The sequence below is a fragment of the Mycotypha africana genome, assembly GCF_025528875.1.
Source record: "Mycotypha africana strain NRRL 2978 chromosome Unknown BDF20scaffold_1, whole genome shotgun sequence".
Taxonomy (NCBI): domain Eukaryota; kingdom Fungi; phylum Mucoromycota; class Mucoromycetes; order Mucorales; family Mycotyphaceae; genus Mycotypha; species Mycotypha africana.
The window spans coordinates 798317-815310 of NW_026515725.1; the positions used below are offsets into that span (position 1 = coordinate 798317).

The window sequence follows — 16994 nt, forward strand, 5'->3', positions numbered from 1 at the left end:
GTTCCCTCCTCACTGCTCAATTTTGGCAAGTCACTTACTATACTACGCCCTCTCTCCCTCTTCTTTTTTCCTTGCTTTCGGGCTTTTCAGCTGGGTGGAGAAAAAGGAAAAAGACACGATCAGTAAACGCGCGCGTTCCGCCTCTGTCTCTTTCTCTCTCAGCTCTTTTTTGACGTGCATATGTTAAATTTAACTCTTCTTTTCTTTTTCTACACTTTGATACAACCTAGAGCGTTAAATCAAGTCTTGAAATGAGCTCTACACCTTCTTTGGAAGACTTGCCCGATCTTGGTAAGAACAATGAAGGAACAGATAGATAGCGAGTCTTTATTACAGAAGACCCTTTTTGTTTTCGCTCAGGGAAAAAAAAAAGGTTAACTAAACGAATTCCTTAAATCGAACATTAGAAAAACCTGAACAACAAGCCTTTGTCAAGTTCTTCCGATCACTAGATACTGTAAGTATCCTATGCGTTTTAATCAAAAGGTAGAAAAAGCAGAAAAAAAAAGGGCTAAATGATTGCGTTATAATATCAGCCTGAAGAAGGGACCATACGTTTATTTGAAAGAGAAGGCAATGGATCATTTTATTATACTTTTCATGGAGATGATGCTGAATATGTAGCAAAAAATGTATACCAAACGTCGACTGTCATTCAACGTTGGTTTGGTAAGTAAGACGCCTTTATATACATACATATCAAACAGTGGCATGTCTATAACTTTTAATTTTTTCATCGTAGGCGATTTACCAACGACAAAACTATCGCAAAAAGCAGCAGAAAACTTTTTGCGAGATATTTTACTCAACAAACAAATGAGGATTGAAATTTGGAAACAAAGCAGATTAGAATGGCAGTTGATCCGTAAAGCGTCACCTGGTAACTTGCAAGATGTAGAAGACTTTCTGTTCTCAAATCAACAGATGACATCTGCGCCCGTCGTCCTTGCTGTTAAAATTGGAATTTCAGGGGATAACAAGACAGTTGGTGTTGCTTTTGCAGATACTACGATTTATCAAATAGGTGTGAGTGAATTTGTTGATAATGAGTTGTATTCGAATTTGGAGGTAACAAAATCAACAGAGACACCTTGGCAAAAAAAAAAAAAAATACAATATATATATTGATTTCTCACTTACGCCCCCACGCTTTTCCTTTGCCGTCTTCAACTTACCATCGTAGTCCTTGATCATTCAGTTAGGTGTCAAGGAATGTTTATTACTTGCTACAACAATGGAGGAGAAAAATTACGAGACAAAAAAGATCAAGAGCATTTTGGATAGATGTAATGTGATACTTACAGAAAGGAAACCTAGCGATTTTAATGCACAGAATATTGCTCAAGATTTGAATCGTTTGGTGGAAGGCAAAATATCTCTTCAAGCACTACGTAAGTGATTCCTTTACCCTTCATATTTTCAGTATGATATGTACAAGAAAATCAACCTGCTCACATTATTTAAATACGCTGATCAATAGCTGAATTCGAGATGAAAAGTGCTATGGCATCTTGTGCTTGTATTATCAAATATCTACAACTATTAGACAATGAGAACAATTTTGACAAATTTACTTTGAAGCATCACGATTTATCAGAATATATGCGTTTGGATGGCCCTGCGTTAACAGCATTAGACTTGTTTCCAACACCACAGGATGGTCCGCACAAATCCACCAGTCTTTATGGGTTATTGAATAAATGTCATACAGCTCAAGGAAGCCGATTATTTACACAATGGCTGAAACAGCCTTTGTTGAATTTAAATGATATAAGTAAAATGTCACTAACATCTTATGAAAAAGGGAAAACAAGATGGGATAACGAACTAACACCTTCCCCTTTTTCATCCCCTGCACCATTCTATAAAAAGAGAAACGTCAAGACATTGTTCAGATCTTCTTTGATGATACAGAATTAAGACAATCTTTACAAGAAGATCATTTGAAACAAGTGCCTGATTTACACCGACTGAGCAAAAAGTTTCTGAAAAAGAAAGCTACTCTACAAGACGTGATACGTATTTATCAAGTGGTGATACGTTTGCCTGCATTACTTCAATGCTTAGAAGCCAGAATACCATCTGATCCAGAATTAGCAACACTTTTAGAAGAGACGTATACCAAAAAAATTCGAGAGTATATAGCTCAGTTACAAAAGTTGGAAGAATTGGTGGTAACGACAATTGATTTGGAAGCCTTAGAGAATCATGAGTATATCATTAAAGCCGAGTTTAATGAGGATTTACAAAGTAAGGCTGCGTAAACTTTGGAGCCTGATTAAAAAAAAAGGAGAATGACTTAGCAAAATCACGGTTTTTCCTATAATATAGATATACGTGAGGAACTGCGATCCATCAATGGTCAAATGGAAAATGAATTCGTCAACACTGCAGAAAAGTTACGGTTGGAAATAGAAAAGAAACTGCGATTAGAAAACCATAGTCTTTATGGTTATTGCTTACGTATGATTGGACGTAATGAAGCAAGTGGCAAAATTCGAAACAAAAATGATTACATCGAACTATCAACACAAAAGTCGGGCACTTTCTTTACGACACGTGCTTTGAAGCAATTGAGCGATTCGCATAGAAAGCTAACAGAGGAATACGAGCAGACGCAGAGAGGATTAGTGAAAGAAGTGATCGATATTGTCGCTACATATTGCCCTTCGTTAGAGTCGCTTGGTATGACACTGGCTCATATGGATGTCTTGGTGGCCTTTGCTCACGTCTCTGTCATGGCACCTATACCCTATGTACGTCCTACGATGCATCCTTGTGGTCAAGGTAGCGTGGTGCTGGAAGAAGCGCGTCATCCTTGCTTGGAAGTACAAGATTATGTCAACTTTATACCGAACGATGTGGATATGACACGCAACAGCTCAGAATTCCTTGTCATCACTGGACCCAACATGGGCGGTAAATCAACTTATATTCGACAAGTGGGAGTGATTGCGCTCATGGCGCAAATGGGCTGTTTTGTCCCTTGTACCAAGGCCAGCCTCTGTGTCTTTGATTCGATCTTGGCTCGTGTAGGCGCAGGTGATTTTCAACTGAAGGGCGTATCTACTTTTATGGCAGAAATGTTGGAAACATCCACTATTTTGCGAGCAGCGACACGTCATTCGTTGGTGATTATCGACGAACTGGGCCGAGGTACGAGTACGTATGATGGTCTTGGTTTAGCCTGGTCTATTTCAGAGTATATTGCTACCAATATCCGCTGTTTTTGTCTGTTTGCTACTCATTTTCATGAAATTACCGCTTTGAACAACACCATTCCTTATGTCAAGAATTTACATGTAACAGCACACGTTGATAAACAAGATGTCACTTTATTGTACAAGGTACATGAAGGTGTAGGTGATCGTAGTTTTGGTATTCATGTAGCAGAATTAGCTGATTTTCCTTCAGCTGTTGTGAAAGTCGCAAAGCGTAAAGCTAAAGAATTGGATGAGGAAGAAGATGTGTTACGCGGTGTTAAGAAACGTCAAGAACAAGATGAAGATTCCCAAAAGAAGGCTGTTGCAGTAAAGATCTTTTTTTTTTTTTTCCTTTTATTGAAACGCTTTTTTCTTTACCATGACTAATGTATGGCGATATGCCCCACCCCCTTTTTTTTGTGGTTGTTGTATGTTAGGATGCGGATATCATATTGCAAAACGTATTCAAAGATCTTGCTGCCTGTTATCAGGAAGAAGGAGATGATGAAGGAGATGAAGATAAAGCTAGCAATGAGGCTAATGTGTTACGTGTTTTGGATAAATACGCCACAGATATAGAACAGAATCCGTATTTGAAGGAATTGCTAACAAATTTCTTCAATGAAGAAGAGGAAGGCGAAGATCAGAGCGTAACAGCAATGGAATATTAGACCGAATCCTCATGAACAAAAGAAGGATGAACAGGCCATGTTAACAAAGCTTTTATGTATTACACAATAACAATTTTAAACTTTGTCCTTTTTTTTGCACAAAAAAAAAAGCTTTTTTTTTTTTTTTTTTTTTTTTGTGAACAAAAAGATATCACTCTTCTATCCCTTTCCATCTTTTTTTTTTCATTTTTCATCACAGTCATAGTCTACTGATCTGAAGAAAGCAAGTCTTTCGTTTTCTTTTCCTTTTTTTCCCTCATGTTTTCTGTTTGTATCCATAGTGTTCCGTAATATCATTTAACTAAAGAAACATACATACCCACAAATCCCGCATCTATATAAAAATGTTCACCATACTGGGTTTAATTTCAAGCTTCATTGGTATGGGTGGCCTTGTTTTGGCCATCGTCTCTTTATTTCCCTTGAACGGTTATAATATATTCCTGACATCAAGTACGATAATAAAACTGATTTTGTTCGAATATGACAGACTATCCACCCTAAGTATAATCACAACAACAACAGCAGTGAATTTACAGCAGCCGCCACAATACATTTTTATCAATATCTCTAAGGAAGTCCTTTTCTATCTGCTATTCTTAACCGCCTCCTCTATGGCTAGTGTACTGCATAATATAACTACATTTGTAGCATTTTGTCAGTGCCAATGGTTGACCTTACGCAGTAAAGAAACAGAAGAAGTTCTTGCAGAAGAAGAAGCAGCAGCAGCAGCAACAGCAGTATCTGCAGAGGAAGTGGGAGCAGCTTGCGTGGCGGAAAGAGAGGAAGAAAGTGCAAGAAGAAAAGCTGTTGTGGGGGATGATATCGAAGGGCAAGAGGACAGCCAAGAGCGTAAGAAGTATATAAATAACAGCCATGTCCATAAAGATATGACGAGCATAGCAGATCATCGTCATCGTCGCCGTCGTAAGCCATGGTTTGTTCGACTCTTCTGTTTGACTTTAATGACAGAGCTATTTGTAGCTCTGCTTGGTAAGTTTCTGTACTGTCATTTCGTTTCCTAAATCGTGGTTTCACCGATTTTTTTTTGTATTAGGCACACAACTTACTATGAATAAAGCGAAAGAGATTGACGCTTCTGTGATACCATTGACAATTCAAACGGATACCCTTTTTTCATGTGGCATTTTATGGATTACTTCTTTATCCATTGTCTTTTTTTCTTTTATCATTTTATTTGCATCCTTTTGTATACTTATTGGATCTTATCAACAATGTAACAAAACACCGAAAAAAACAAGGAGAGGCATGCGTTCATCGGTGACAACCCATCCACTTCAGCAGCCATCAGCATCTCCTACTATAAGTCATGATGAGGACGACGATAATAATGAAGAAGAAAATGAAAGACGGCCATTGCTCTTGAACTAACCCACATTTTTCTTGGAATAAAAAAAAAAAAAAAAAAGTAGTCTTTATGATTGTTCCGTGCTATTATTGATTGAAAATATTGCATTAACTACAGCATTATCTAACCCAAGTTCATTATTGTAAACAGTGGGTAGTGTGTTGGTTGTAGAAGAGTTCGTCGTTGAAGCCGGTGTTTGCGATCGTTTTAGACTACCCACGCTATTATTGTTACTTGAAGGAGTATTAGCTGTCGTGTTATTGTTATTATTATGATTGTTGATAGAGGTAGATGACATGACGGGAATAACTACTTCATAGCCCACTTTTCCTGAAGTGATATTTTTATTATTCAGGTTGCCCGTAGAATAATGCGGTGGTTGAAGCTGCTGCTGTTGCTGTAAAGTTGATTTTGGCGGTGGAGCAGATCGAGTATTATTATTAGTGCAAGTATTGGAAGAAATAAAAGTCGCTGTAGGGTGACTATTGGTATTATGATGATTGGTATGGGTGGATGAGGAAGGAGATGAAGAGATGGCGGCACTTGTCGATATAGATGATGATGATGGTGGTGTATCATTCATTTGAGCATTGTTATTATTATTATTATTATTATTATTATTATTATTATTACTGGCGGTCAAAGTAGCAGTGTTAGCTGCTGCTGAGGAGGATGACGAGGGTGAAGCAGTGGAGGGAGGTATAAAAGGCTTATTATCTTTTACATGCTTCAATACAAATACAGGATTCTGCTTGGCTTCCTTTAATTTTTGTGAAATTCTCAAAGGCCGTTCATCATATCCTAACGCTCTTTCTTGTATATTGTCCGCTGAACCATACTGAATCCATAACGCATATTGTTGCCAATCGCTGTTGACATTGTATTTTTTTAAGGCTGACATGATGACTTTGGATGTTGGGTCGTCGAGTAATAATCGAACATTCTTGGAGGATTCTACTTCACTGTTACCATGACTGCTGCTACTGCTGCTACTACTCGTGCTGGTGATATTATGGTGGCTGCTACTGGCACTATTGTTATTATTACTACTACTACTATTACTATTACTATTACTCCTGTGCTCTACTGTAGCTGTAGAGATTTTATCACCGTACACCTTGATGGCTCCAGCATCATTGGTTGGAATAGTTGCAGTTATAGCAGAGGATGAGTTTGATTTAGGAGATGCATCATCAGATAACGTTGTGCCTTTGATTGTAAGATGACGATAAAATGGCGATTTTGGTGACAATGAAGCTTTGTGATTGGTATGGTTGTTTTCTATTTGAGACTATAGCCAGTATTCAAGTCAGTATCTCTATCTTTGCTTGTTTATCATTCCCACCTCCCCAGCTTCTTTTTATGATTTACCTTCCATTTTACCAATTGGTTCAGTTCATATTTCAATAAACTCACGTCACTCACCATTTTATGTAATTCCTCTGTCAATCGCTTGATACGTGCATCTGTTTTTAAGAAGATCATATTAACATCTCACGGGATGTCTATGAGAACTCCCCCCCCCTCACCCCATATAATAGAGGCTACATTTTTCTGCTTACCTCGTTCTTGAAAAGCTGCTTCTATTTTACGATAATCTGCCATTCCATTTTGACCTAACCATTCCTAATGAAGGAACGAATGTCAGCTTTTTTTGTCCTTTCTCTCTTGTGGAATAAATAAAGGGTCTATATTATAGTCTTCATTGTAGATTCCTTATCATACGTTACAGTTTCATATAATACACCTAAAAGCCCCACCATGATACAAAACCACACACACGCACACACACAATAAAGAAAAGTTGGATTAGCTTTTGCCCCTTTAAGCTGGAAAAAAAAAAATAGTTTCCTGACGGAAAAACATACTTACTTGGAGGTATATAATCCCATTCATTGACAGGAACTTTGTAATGCATCTTTAACTGATAAATATTCTTCAATAAATCCATACGTTGACCCACAGTTAAAATAGACAAGTCTCGTAAAGATTCATGGTCGAGATTAACAAGTACATCGCCTGTGATTCCCTGTTCTAATAAATGAATATGGCGCATATAAGAACTCTTACCCCAGAGTAAAACAAAAAAAAAAAAAAAAAAGGTAATAAAGAAAAGGGCTTTATGACCCTTCCAACGGAAATGCAAAATAGCCTACCGCGAAATTGATTTTCATAACAGCCGTAACCAATGGTCGAGATCCATTTGGTTACTTTATTCTCATTCCACGTTAAAACATGGTCCATTGTTTCTTTATTGATTGATATTGATAACCAAAAAAAAAAAAAAAAAAGGCAACACCTTAGGAGAGTACGAATGGTTGTCTGTCTTTTAAAAAGGAGGATGAATTCGGACACAATATGTTTGAATTGAGATTAGAATTTTGATCTATTTTAGATAAATGGTATCATAAATTCAGACTGCTTGCCAGAATTCATCCAAGTTGTTATCGATCTGTGAGTCGAGTCAATAAGGGTAGCCTTTGATACTATTTTATGGTATTTCTCAGCTTACAATGTAAGCATGTGGGAAAGTATAATAACAAACTCACATGTGAATAAAACTATTTTCGTTTAATAACCACAGGCCTTTGATTGTTGTTTACTACAGCAAACATGCAAATACCAAAGATGCTTTCGGCAGCATTGACGTCGCGATTCAAAACTGTATTACACAGTCTTAACACTGCAATACAGCATGTACTCTTCGCTTTGACGCTGCTGTGTCGTTGCATTCTCCGCATTTGGATGCTTGCATCTATTACATAATTGACGAGTCAGATGTTTATCGATGAAGCAGATTTCCACCGTCTCTGTTTCAAGTTGCTGCAGTTTCTTTTTTATTGACAGCACTGGCTTCGATGAAAAAAGCAGTAGAAGAATCCTTGTCTGTCATCGGTATTAGTGTGTGTGTGTGTCATTGGAGCAACGTTCATGATTTTTTGATAGAAGCCGTCATAAAACAGTCTAGCCTCTGTGTAGTTTGGGACCTTTACATGCCGCTCTGAGATCAGAGGCGTTGTTTACCTTTCCATCTTTACTGAAATGAAAGAAAAACTAAGACTCAGTGCTATAGACAGATGGTCATGGGTAGCTTTTGTGTTATAGTATGGCCAACATATTACACAGAGGAGGGTAAGCGCTCCTGTTTCTTCGTCACCCCTCCGATTTTATTGTGCCATGACAAAAAATCAGATTCTAAAAAATTCATCTCAAATAGAAACTAATAAAATATAAAATATAGTTATAGTGTTTCTTAAACAGGTTATTCTGTTTCGCTTGGAGCAAACAGTATGAAAGTCCGAATCATAAGCGAGCACTTTTTTGAAATTGATCTGATTCTGAAGCCGAAGAGGGGCGGGGGACGGAAAAAGTTATCTTTGAAGGTAGAATTGTGGCAATTAGAAGAATCCTTCCCTTTTACAAGCTTCGACAACAGTAAACATGACTGTAAGTTCTGTTGAATAAACGACTTGCCAATATGTATCAACGTCAGGTCATCACAAAAAAAAAAAACCAAAAAAAAAACCATGGATATTTTGACAATGGATGAAGAACAGTGAACAGATGGATGAATAAATAGGATATGGATGGAAATGGTTTTTTTTTAGATATTTGACAGCTCATTTTACATTGCGACATTAACGGAATGGAATCACCAACATTCGTCATGAAGCCCATCGTGAATGCACCAAAAATATAATATCTCGCAGTTCTTTGCGCTCGTTTCAAACTGTTGGCCTACGATTTATACTTATCATCAAGTGACTTACACTCGACAGCCCAATACAACCTACATTTACATACATGCACTTTTCAATCAGCTCTTTAGTCATTTTTCACATGTTCATCCACCTCCTACAATGGCCATTCGGCTCATAATGCAAGACTAATGAGTGCCTATTCAATACATAGGCTGCATGTTGAGCATGTTTTTTTCTTTCCGCTTTTGTGATGACCGTTGTTTGATGTCATATTGGCGTCCTGTAATGATGGGATGTTGAAAAAGTAGGACTAACATTGTTTATTGTCATTGCATTCAATTTACTAGTTGGCCGTCGATCTTCTTAACCCTTCCGTTGAACACGAGAAGCGCTCTCACAAGCTCAAGAGACTTGTGCAATCTCCCAACTCTTACTTTATGGATGTCAAGTGTCCCGGTAAGTGTTTTTCTTTATGTTTCACTGCAAGTCAAGCAGCCAGATTAACCATTCTTCTTGTGGGTTTGTTCATGGATAGGTTGTTTGAACATTAGCACTGTTTTCAGCCACGCTCAAACTGTTGTCTTGTGTTCTTCTTGCGGTACTGTCTTGTGTCAACCCACTGGTGGTCGTGCCCGTTTGACTGAAGGTTGTTCTTTCCGTAGAAAGGCCAATTAAAAAAACAAAAAAATTCATCGTTTTTTCTTCATTGATTGTTACAAGTCTTTGGGAAAGAAAGAGTATCTTTTATTGATACCCTCTTCTTTTTTATTTGGCAAGACACTCTTTTATATGTATATAAGGGGGCGGGGGGCACTCACGATGACACCCTTTCCATCCCCATTTATGTCACGTAGCCAAAGTTTTTTTTTTTTTTATAAAAAAAGAAAGAAAAAAAAAAACCAGATGGATTTCATATCATAAGAAAAAATCAGCAATGTGAGTTTTTTAAATCATGTGTATAGAAAGAAAGGAGGGGTTTATCGATCTATGACAGCTGTATTACTGTTTCTCTGCTGGTGTTTCAAAGTCGTAGTAATACATCAAGGCATCTACAAGCCTATCAGGACTATTTTTTAATCTTCCTGCTTTAGGAATACGACCGACCATTTGAAAGCCTAATTTCTCCCAGATAGCAATGGAGGCAGGGTTGTTTTCAAAAACTAAATTAAACAAGGACGCCTTGTAACCTATGGCAGGAGCCAACACTTTAAAGGCTTCTCCCATGACAACACCAGCTCCCAGCCCACGATAATGATCCATGACGAAAAATCCACCATTACAAATCTGCATGGAAAAAAGAAAAGTGAAAAACGAGGCGATAAGTCAACATGCTGCCCTGTCCAACGCCCACATTATGCTTCGAATGTTTACATGAGAACACCTTCCGGGGTAGTTTGGTTTAATGTAAAACATGCCCACCACCTTATCATCCCAGTCATAGTTTGTATTGGGTTCAATCAAGCCATCTTTTGCCATGACAAAGGCATCATAGGCAAGAAAATAGTCTCTGAATTGCTGATCGTTCAATAATTCTTCTTGTGGATACGTAGATCTATGTATTCTATTCAATATCTTGCGTGGTAACTCACCGCCCCCCCCCTCCCCCACCGCTTTGTTTTTTGAATGTTTACCCTGCTTCAAGTTCAGCGTTAAATCGCGCGTGAAGATAAGCACAAAGTGATTTATTCTCGGCATCGACCTTTTGAATCATGGTCTTGGTACCATTGCGTAAGGTGTTTGAGATGGGCAGAACGGTGTTTAGATCAGTCATCAAGGTCGGTTTAGGGATTTTTCCATAAGCACTGGACATGAGAGGGTGATGAATAATGTGTAAGTGAGCGTTTTTTTTCTTGCGGTCCTCGTGTTTTCGGATTTATACAACAAGGCAGCATGGGGGTTGTGCCTACGAAAGCCAACCCACCATTGTAAGTGGGAAAAAGAAAACCCTTCCATCTGAGGACACTATCCAGCAAGTGGGTAATGAAGGAGGGATCCCCCTTTTTCTCTTTGATCTGTTTACTACCTTGTTATAGTCACTGAAATCGTGATACGTTTCAAAAACAAAGGGCATCGACATCTACCAACACTCCATTCGGTTTCTTCGAATAGACCTGTTTTCTACAGTGTTTATGTCAGTAGGGCCCCCCATTTTTCTTTTTTCTTTTTTTTGCCTCAAAAATAAAAATGTGAAATGCTTCTTTTATTATCACTTTTTTTTTTTTTTTTTTCCCTTTCAAAATAGGTTTATGATGTCCATAAATAAATACGTGGAATTCGCTAGTGGAAGAAGGGAGGGAGGGAGGGAGGGATGCGGACGTGGGTGCGTGACAGATGAAGAGGATGATGAGCATGGGGAGAAGAAGGGAATGGGTTATCTTTGGGGGGTCGTAATAACAAAAGTAGTGGTCGTGGTTGCGTCCTCCCCCCCCCTCCCGTCCCAACCGTGTTTGTCGTGTGGGTTGATCCAAAGGTATTTTAAACGATGTACGATAGAGTTGTGTGTATGTGTGTGTGTGCGTGTGGTGTGTGCATGTGTGTGTGTGTGTGTGTGCATGGGTAGAATATATATATATTTACAATCATTGTTCCCGGACTATGAAACGAGTATTCTCCTCTCCTCCCCTTATTCAGATTTCAGTCCAGCTTTCAGTCCAATTCCCATACATAATCCCGTACAAATTCTGCTATGGCTTCAAAGAATCCGCTCTTTTCATAAAAGGCAGCAGGTACACAGAAAGATGAATTCATCAATGACTGTTTTCTTTATCCTTTGTTATTTTGTTGCTTTTTTTTCTTACCTGCATGCATGTATCATTGTGTGTCCCGTTTTCAAAATCTTTCCATACTTTGACTCCACTTGTCTGCGAAATACTGTATAATTTTGCCATATGGCCTGGCGGCACTAATTCGTCTTTTAAACTCGATAAAAATAGGATGGGTACATGTTGAACGTATTTGATGGTTTTGTAAGATTTCCACGTCTGATGAACGAGATAGACAAGATGTCGTAATGCTGGAAAGATATGCGGCACAAGTAAAGGCACACTCAAAAAAGTGTTTTCGATAATCAAGGCGTCAAATTGATCTTCATTTCTTGATACAAGACTGATAGCCACTGATCCACCCAAGGATTGACCGTAAGCTATCAGTTTTGTATGTTTCAGTATGGGATGTTGTTTTATATATTGCAGTACAGTCTAGAATTCAAAGGAGGAAAAATCAATGTTTGCTGCAACAAAAACAGAAAAGAAAAAGAACAAAGATCTCCCCCTTTTTTACCTTTGCATCGATTTTGAGGCCTTTTTCTGTTGGTTTGCCTTCGCTTAAACCGTAGCTAATGGAAAGGATAAGTCTGATGAGCAACAGAAAAACCCAGGAAACTTCTATGCTTTTCCCTTACCCTCGATACGACAACATCACGACATTGTATCCTAATTTCTTGTAAAATACCTGGGCAATAGGCAATCGATGACCCTGCGAAAAAAAAAAGAAAGCACCAACAAAAAAAAAAAAAGACTTGTGCTTCAGTATCCCCAAAAATGCCTCTGCTTTCCTCCTTTTCTTCTCAATTTACCATATTCCCTGTATGTGCCTAAATACCCAATATTTCAGTCATATATTCCGTTAGAACATTTGAACGTTCACATTCGCAAACCAAGAAAATACAAAAAAAAGATAGTTACATGGAAGCAAACAACGGTAGGTGACTGTATCGCCACTTCTTCGCCTCTCTGTATCATCACATAGGCTCTGATTTTATACCCATCTTCTGTTACTAATATCACTTCTTTATCTGGTAATCCATATTGTGAAGGTCGTGCCACCTTTATATATCCCAGTCGTTGTGTGGTTGTTTATAAAAGTCGAGGGGTTGAGGCGGGGGGGGTGAGACAGGAGAGAGAGAGAGAGAGAGAGAAAGAAGTGAGTTGTTTTCCTTGTCTCCATTGGGTTTATGAGTAAACCACCATCTTACCACTGTCCTTGATCCGCTTGGGAATCCCGAGGCATATAATAACTCGCATTGATAAGTATAGAGTAATAGTGACAGCGCAACGGTTACTGCTATAGCGAAATAGAATAAATACAACAAGTAGATCCACATCTGTATGTTTTTTGTTATGGTTGAAAAGCTGTCGTAGGGTGCTTGTATTGAATCAATAACAATAATAATATATATATAAAAAAAAAAGCAAAAAAGTAGGATTACAGAAAAAGAAAAATGGATTATTTTGACAGGAAGAAAAAAAAAAGATGCTTTTTTTGGCCAGCATAAATTAGCCATCAAAAAAAAAAAAAAAAAAAAAAAAAAAAAAAAAAAAAAAGAGACAACTCAAGCTGTGTGTGTGTGTGTGTGTGTGTGTATTAGACATACACTTACAACCCCATCTATCACGTGATGGCCCCATTCATTTACCTTTTTGCATTATGAGCGGAAATTTAAAAAAACGAATGCCCATTTAATGTTCCCCAAACTTTTATTTTTTAGTGTCTGTCACTCACAACGAATTCCCCTTTTCTCCTTTCTTCCCTCCCTTTCTGGATAGTGTCCTAGTTTTCTTTTCTCAAGACGGTGTGTAAGAGTCTCGTTTTGTTTTCCTATTCAAGCAGAAATGAGTTCAGCGAACGACCTCTTTGCCCCGTCCCTAGGGCCAATCCATCGTTTTAGAGTCGATTCCTTTCCGAATCATTTTCACAGAGAGACTGATTTGGCCTCACGACATGCCTCGTCTGTAGCCAATTCGAAAACACGGCACAGAGCATTCACGTCAGAATTTTGTGTGACACAAAAAGACATGTGAAAATTTAATAGTTGGGTTGTCGTTAAGGGAAAAAAAAAAAAGGAAAGGGGCAAAAAAACCCGTTCAAAAAAGTAAAAGCTTTTTACCGAAAGTTCGTTTTCCGACCCTTCCAAATTTGGAAGATAAAAGGAAAATAAAAGGAATCGGACTTTACATTTTCACTTTTCTTCTTTCCCCTACTCCCCTTTTTTTGAAAGAAAACTGAGTTTTTTTGTCTTTTTGAAAAGAAAGCGATGAGTTATAGACAAAGTCAATACAGCAATAATACAAGCTCAGATAGTGCTCATCAACAACAACAGCAGCAGCGCAACATGCAATCACCGTTAAATCGTTTATCGACCATTCCTGTTCAACCTTCTTATCATAGTGTCGATATTGACATACCTGAACCACCGCAAACAGAAGCAGGTCGTTGGACTTTCCATTCACAAAAAGAGTTTCCTCCACCACCCCCTTTTGAAAAAAAGTTGAAAAGATATCCTACAGGTGCAGAAACAGGTTGTTGTAAGTAGTCTGCACACTTTGCTGAAAGATTGAGCTCCATGAAACTCATAGCTCTTCTGTTTTTCGTACATGGATAGCCATTCCAATCGATCTTTCTCATCTTACGATTTATCAATAACCGTCACTCTTAAACTCTCACCATTCATCAAAACTCCATCACACCCATCAATGTATGCTTGTTTGTTCTTTTTCTTACTTGAAGACCAAGAACCTATTGAACCGCTAGCCTAAACCCCTTTCTCCATTATGTCCATCGCACGTCAACATTACCATCACCATCCAAAAAGTGGAGAATGGGAGGCGGAAAAAGCATTGTAGTATTTTGTATTTAAATTGAGACGTATTCTTAATTTTTTTTTGTAAAAAAAAAAAAGTCGATACCTTCATCGAGATTTTTTTCCCCCCTTTTTTTTTTTTTTTTTTTTTTTGTGTATTCATCAAAAGGCAGGTATTTGATATATCGCAAACTACTGCAGCTGAGTGCCACATGCTAAGGGACTACAGCTACAAGCATGGGTAACAATGGAGCGTTAATGACACAGGACGATCCTTTCCCATCTCATGGCGAAATCAATCTTGTAACCTAAAATACTGTATAAAGAAATGACAATAAAAGGGGCGGCTCAACCGAATTCAATGTGTGGGTTTATTTTCTATTCAAAAAAAGCTAAAACGAATGGCGCGTGTAAAGTGCTTTTTGGACTCTTCGAACAGCTTGCATAAAAGAAGTTGGATGTTCCTCCACCATGCTAGGAGCACTGCTGCTACTTGAAACAGGATCTGTTGTGGCTGCTGCTGCCCATACCACATCCAGCAGCTCTTTTTGCAGTTGTTCTCTTCTATTGACCAACGCCATGATCGCTTGCTGACGACGTCCACCGTCGCGTTTCAACACAAATGCATCCAACAGTATTGCAGCCCCCTTCCACTGCTTGAATGCCTCGTACTTTGAATCAATAAACTCTGTATGCATCCAGAACAGGATGGCTAGTGTCAACCCTGTAAAAAGCATGCCATACAATGTGAGATGGTAAACATAGTACCAACTGAACAGGAACAAACTGCTATAGATGACCATCACGCTGAGGGAAGCATAGAAAATCTTTTCTTGCGCAAGCACTTCTTCGTAAGGTTGGACTTTGGTATAATGGCGAGCCATAACGTAAAGAGGGAAATGGATCACGAAGGCCGGTAGGAGTATCGGTAAGTCAAAGAGGAGAGTGTGTGTTTTCATGAAAAAATCTTTTAGGACGTAACGATGATTTACGTTCACGTTCATGTGGGCTGTTGCTGGAGAAGAGGAAGCGTCGGTAGGTGTCAAGTCCATCATATCTGTATCTCTCAGCGACAAGCGATTCAGGTCCTCTCTGTAGGCATAGCATGCTTGTGCCAACTCTGGTTTCTCTTTAAGGATTCTAATAAGACTGTTATACAAAAAATAAACGTGGTCAGGTTGGTGTTGTACAGGATGATCCCTTTGGGCGCATAGGTTTGCCCTTCTCGTTTTCTACCTCTGTGTCACTGGCACAAAATCATGCATGAGACCATATTCACCAGGAAAGAGCAGCTCTCTCGCCATCCTAGCCCCTTTGCCAATCGTCCAGTCAGGCGCATTAATGGTAAGTGAAATAAGTGAGTCTTCGATTCTCCGGGTGACTCTTTTGGCGGTTGTTTTTGGGTCTTTTTCATAGTCGGATAGATAATCATTGACATGGATGGTTTGGCCGAACCTTTGACACAAAAAAAGAACAAGCGATTTAGAACCAATCATGGTCACCTGTAGAACTTTCTCCTTGAATGACCCCCCCCTACCTCACGATGACTTGACTACGGTATTTCGACTTGTCTGTATAGACAATGCCTACTGGAACAATCGACGCTGGCTTGGGTCGTTGGCCATGTTGATTTAACTTATCACTCGGATAGTCTTTCAAAGCTTTATTGTATTCCAAAGCAACAAAGCTAGCTCCATCTTTCAATTTTCCCAAGCTGGGTAGTGTATGACTTGTCCCTTCTGGAAAGATAACGAGTGATTCGTTCAATTCCAACACATCAAACGTTTCTTTATAAAGCGACGTGTGATCTTTGGCCTTCCTGTCTACAGGCACTAAACCACTGCTGTAGAGGAACTTGAGCCAATATTTGTTTTCAATAAACACTTCCTTCTTAGCCCACCAATGCGTGAGACCCGTGCAGGCTTTGTTCAGCACTGCAGGATCCATCAGCATATTATGGTGTGTAGCCGCGCTAGATAGACAATAAAATGTTTGGTATGAATTGAATAAAAAGTTTCAAATGTAATCCATAGTGCACCCCAAAAAAAAACCCCTTTCTTTGTTTAAAAAAAAGAGATGGGACATTTACAAAATAATCGGCCCATGGCTGCAATCAGCATTTTCGATATCTTTCACTTGAATATCTGAAAAAAAGGACCATAGAGATATTCTGGCCCACTGCTTACAGAATTTGGCTCCCCAACCAAATGGCATAATTTTTTTTCTTTTCTATAAACTTTGAAATGAAATCGACGGATCGCTAATGGAGCGGAAAAGGAAAAAAAAAAGAAAAAAAAAAAAGAGTTTTGGGAAAAGGAAAAAGAAAGTTGAAAAAAAGCTTTTTCCCCATTTTGAGAACTGTCAAAAAAAAAAAAAAGAAAAAAAAAGAAAAAAAAAGAAAAAAAAAAAAAAAAAAAAAAACCGAATGCCTTCAGATGCGTTGGGTCTTTCAAAAAAATTGAAAAAAGTCAC

General features: G+C 38.5%; 9 protein-coding genes across 9 annotated transcripts; 4 read left to right on the top strand and 5 right to left on the bottom strand.

The window, feature by feature from the left end:
• Nucleotides 1–403: 403 nt before the first annotated feature.
• On the top strand, nucleotides 404–3874 carry BDF20DRAFT_813037 (muts domain V-domain-containing protein; the record flags this gene model as incomplete). Its single annotated transcript, XM_053076853.1, has 8 exons — nucleotides 404–457; nucleotides 537–669; nucleotides 743–990; nucleotides 1184–1391; nucleotides 1547–1774; nucleotides 1915–2250; nucleotides 2332–3524; nucleotides 3695–3874. Coding segments are annotated over 8 exons (2580 nt in total), but the record flags the coding sequence as incomplete, so codon positions are not given.
• A 174-nt stretch (nucleotides 3875–4048) lies between these two features.
• Nucleotides 4049–5303, top strand: BDF20DRAFT_842406 (uncharacterized protein). The gene is made up of 2 exons (XM_053079499.1): nucleotides 4049–4867; nucleotides 4932–5303. Exons 1-2 carry the CDS (start codon nucleotides 4219–4221, stop codon nucleotides 5264–5266), a joined length of 984 nt encoding a protein of 327 aa, XP_052940313.1. The 5' UTR covers nucleotides 4049–4218; the 3' UTR covers nucleotides 5267–5303.
• BDF20DRAFT_983796 (uncharacterized protein) lies at nucleotides 5256–7510 on the bottom strand. The gene is made up of 6 exons (XM_053085161.1): nucleotides 7400–7510; nucleotides 7116–7277; nucleotides 6974–6990; nucleotides 6806–6869; nucleotides 6615–6709; nucleotides 5256–6534 (listed from the first exon to the last, which is right to left on the bottom strand). The coding sequence occupies exons 1-6, from the start codon at nucleotides 7485–7487 to the stop codon at nucleotides 5311–5313; spliced, it is 1650 nt and encodes a 549-aa protein (XP_052940314.1). The 5' UTR covers nucleotides 7488–7510; the 3' UTR covers nucleotides 5256–5310.
• A 37-nt stretch (nucleotides 7511–7547) lies between these two features.
• BDF20DRAFT_842413 (uncharacterized protein) lies at nucleotides 7548–7990 on the bottom strand. The gene has a single exon (XM_053079500.1). It carries the CDS (start codon nucleotides 7982–7984, stop codon nucleotides 7805–7807), a length of 180 nt encoding a protein of 59 aa, XP_052940315.1. The 5' UTR covers nucleotides 7985–7990; the 3' UTR covers nucleotides 7548–7804.
• A 588-nt stretch (nucleotides 7991–8578) lies between these two features.
• On the top strand, nucleotides 8579–9839 carry BDF20DRAFT_842416 (40S ribosomal protein S27). The gene is made up of 3 exons (XM_053079501.1): nucleotides 8579–8690; nucleotides 9292–9400; nucleotides 9480–9839. The coding sequence occupies exons 1-3, from the start codon at nucleotides 8685–8687 to the stop codon at nucleotides 9617–9619; spliced, it is 255 nt and encodes an 84-aa protein (XP_052940316.1). The 5' UTR covers nucleotides 8579–8684; the 3' UTR covers nucleotides 9620–9839.
• Nucleotides 9806–11172, bottom strand: BDF20DRAFT_842420 (uncharacterized protein). The gene is made up of 3 exons (XM_053079502.1): nucleotides 10576–11172; nucleotides 10316–10496; nucleotides 9806–10228 (listed from the first exon to the last, which is right to left on the bottom strand). Exons 1-3 carry the CDS (start codon nucleotides 10752–10754, stop codon nucleotides 9944–9946), a joined length of 645 nt encoding a protein of 214 aa, XP_052940317.1. The 5' UTR covers nucleotides 10755–11172; the 3' UTR covers nucleotides 9806–9943.
• BDF20DRAFT_842422 (Alpha/Beta hydrolase protein) lies at nucleotides 11171–12938 on the bottom strand. Its single transcript, XM_053079503.1, has 6 exons — nucleotides 12628–12938; nucleotides 12519–12536; nucleotides 12345–12418; nucleotides 12224–12278; nucleotides 11743–12141; nucleotides 11171–11650 (listed from the first exon to the last, which is right to left on the bottom strand). Exons 1-6 carry the CDS (start codon nucleotides 12682–12684, stop codon nucleotides 11591–11593), a joined length of 663 nt encoding a protein of 220 aa, XP_052940318.1. The 5' UTR covers nucleotides 12685–12938; the 3' UTR covers nucleotides 11171–11590.
• A 1182-nt stretch (nucleotides 12939–14120) lies between these two features.
• Nucleotides 14121–14365, top strand: BDF20DRAFT_810430 (uncharacterized protein; the record flags this gene model as incomplete). Its single annotated transcript, XM_053076598.1, has 2 exons — nucleotides 14121–14247; nucleotides 14325–14365. Coding segments are annotated over 2 exons (168 nt in total), but the record flags the coding sequence as incomplete, so codon positions are not given.
• A 312-nt stretch (nucleotides 14366–14677) lies between these two features.
• On the bottom strand, nucleotides 14678–16809 carry BDF20DRAFT_842435 (uncharacterized protein). Its single transcript, XM_053079504.1, has 4 exons — nucleotides 16612–16809; nucleotides 16060–16494; nucleotides 15759–15977; nucleotides 14678–15671 (listed from the first exon to the last, which is right to left on the bottom strand). The coding sequence occupies exons 1-4, from the start codon at nucleotides 16734–16736 to the stop codon at nucleotides 14915–14917; spliced, it is 1536 nt and encodes a 511-aa protein (XP_052940320.1). The 5' UTR covers nucleotides 16737–16809; the 3' UTR covers nucleotides 14678–14914.
• Between the last annotated feature and the right edge of the window lie 185 nt (nucleotides 16810–16994).

What these genes read in the sequence shown, in the direction of transcription:
- BDF20DRAFT_842406 (XM_053079499.1), top strand. Translation starts at nt 4,219, where the DNA reads ATGTTCACCATACTGGGTTTAATTTCAAGCTTCATTGGTATGGGTGGC. An exon ending in GCTATTTGTAGCTCTGCTTG is followed by an intron (nt 4,868 to 4,931) that starts GTAAGTTTCTGT and finishes TTTTTGTATTAG; the next exon opens with GCACACAACTTACTATGAAT.
- BDF20DRAFT_983796 (XM_053085161.1), bottom strand. Translation starts at nt 7,487, where the DNA reads ATGGACCATGTTTTAACGTGGAATGAGAATAAAGTAACCAAATGGATC. An exon ending in TTATGAAAATCAATTTCGCG is followed by an intron (nt 7,278 to 7,399) that starts GTAGGCTATTTT and finishes TTCATTTATTAG; the next exon opens with AACAGGGAATCACAGGCGAT. An exon ending in ACCAATTGGTAAAATGGAAG is followed by an intron (nt 6,535 to 6,614) that starts GTAAATCATAAA and finishes TACTGGCTATAG; the next exon opens with TCTCAAATAGAAAACAACCA.
- BDF20DRAFT_842413 (XM_053079500.1), bottom strand. Translation starts at nt 7,984, where the DNA reads ATGCGGAGAATGCAACGACACAGCAGCGTCAAAGCGAAGAGTACATGC.
- BDF20DRAFT_842416 (XM_053079501.1), top strand. An exon ending in TATGGATGTCAAGTGTCCCG is followed by an intron (nt 9,401 to 9,479) that starts GTAAGTGTTTTT and finishes GTTCATGGATAG; the next exon opens with GTTGTTTGAACATTAGCACT.
- BDF20DRAFT_842420 (XM_053079502.1), bottom strand. Translation starts at nt 10,754, where the DNA reads ATGTCCAGTGCTTATGGAAAAATCCCTAAACCGACCTTGATGACTGAT. An exon ending in AACGCTGAACTTGAAGCAGG is followed by an intron (nt 10,497 to 10,575) that starts GTAAACATTCAA and finishes TAGAATACATAG; the next exon opens with ATCTACGTATCCACAAGAAG. An exon ending in ACCCCGGAAGGTGTTCTCAT is followed by an intron (nt 10,229 to 10,315) that starts GTAAACATTCGA and finishes TTTTCCATGCAG; the next exon opens with ATTTGTAATGGTGGATTTTT.
- BDF20DRAFT_842422 (XM_053079503.1), bottom strand. Translation starts at nt 12,684, where the DNA reads ATGATACAGAGAGGCGAAGAAGTGGCGATACAGTCACCTACCGTTGTT. An exon ending in GCCTCAAAATCGATGCAAAG is followed by an intron (nt 12,142 to 12,223) that starts GTAAAAAAGGGG and finishes TTTGAATTCTAG; the next exon opens with ACTGTACTGCAATATATAAA. An exon ending in ACAATGATACATGCATGCAG is followed by an intron (nt 11,651 to 11,742) that starts GTAAGAAAAAAA and finishes TTTTATGAAAAG; the next exon opens with AGCGGATTCTTTGAAGCCAT.
- BDF20DRAFT_842435 (XM_053079504.1), bottom strand. Translation starts at nt 16,736, where the DNA reads ATGCCATTTGGTTGGGGAGCCAAATTCTGTAAGCAGTGGGCCAGAATA. An exon ending in AGCCATGGGCCGATTATTTT is followed by an intron (nt 16,495 to 16,611) that starts GTAAATGTCCCA and finishes TTGTCTATCTAG; the next exon opens with CGCGGCTACACACCATAATA. An exon ending in CGTAGTCAAGTCATCGTGAG is followed by an intron (nt 15,978 to 16,059) that starts GTAGGGGGGGGT and finishes TTTGTGTCAAAG; the next exon opens with GTTCGGCCAAACCATCCATG.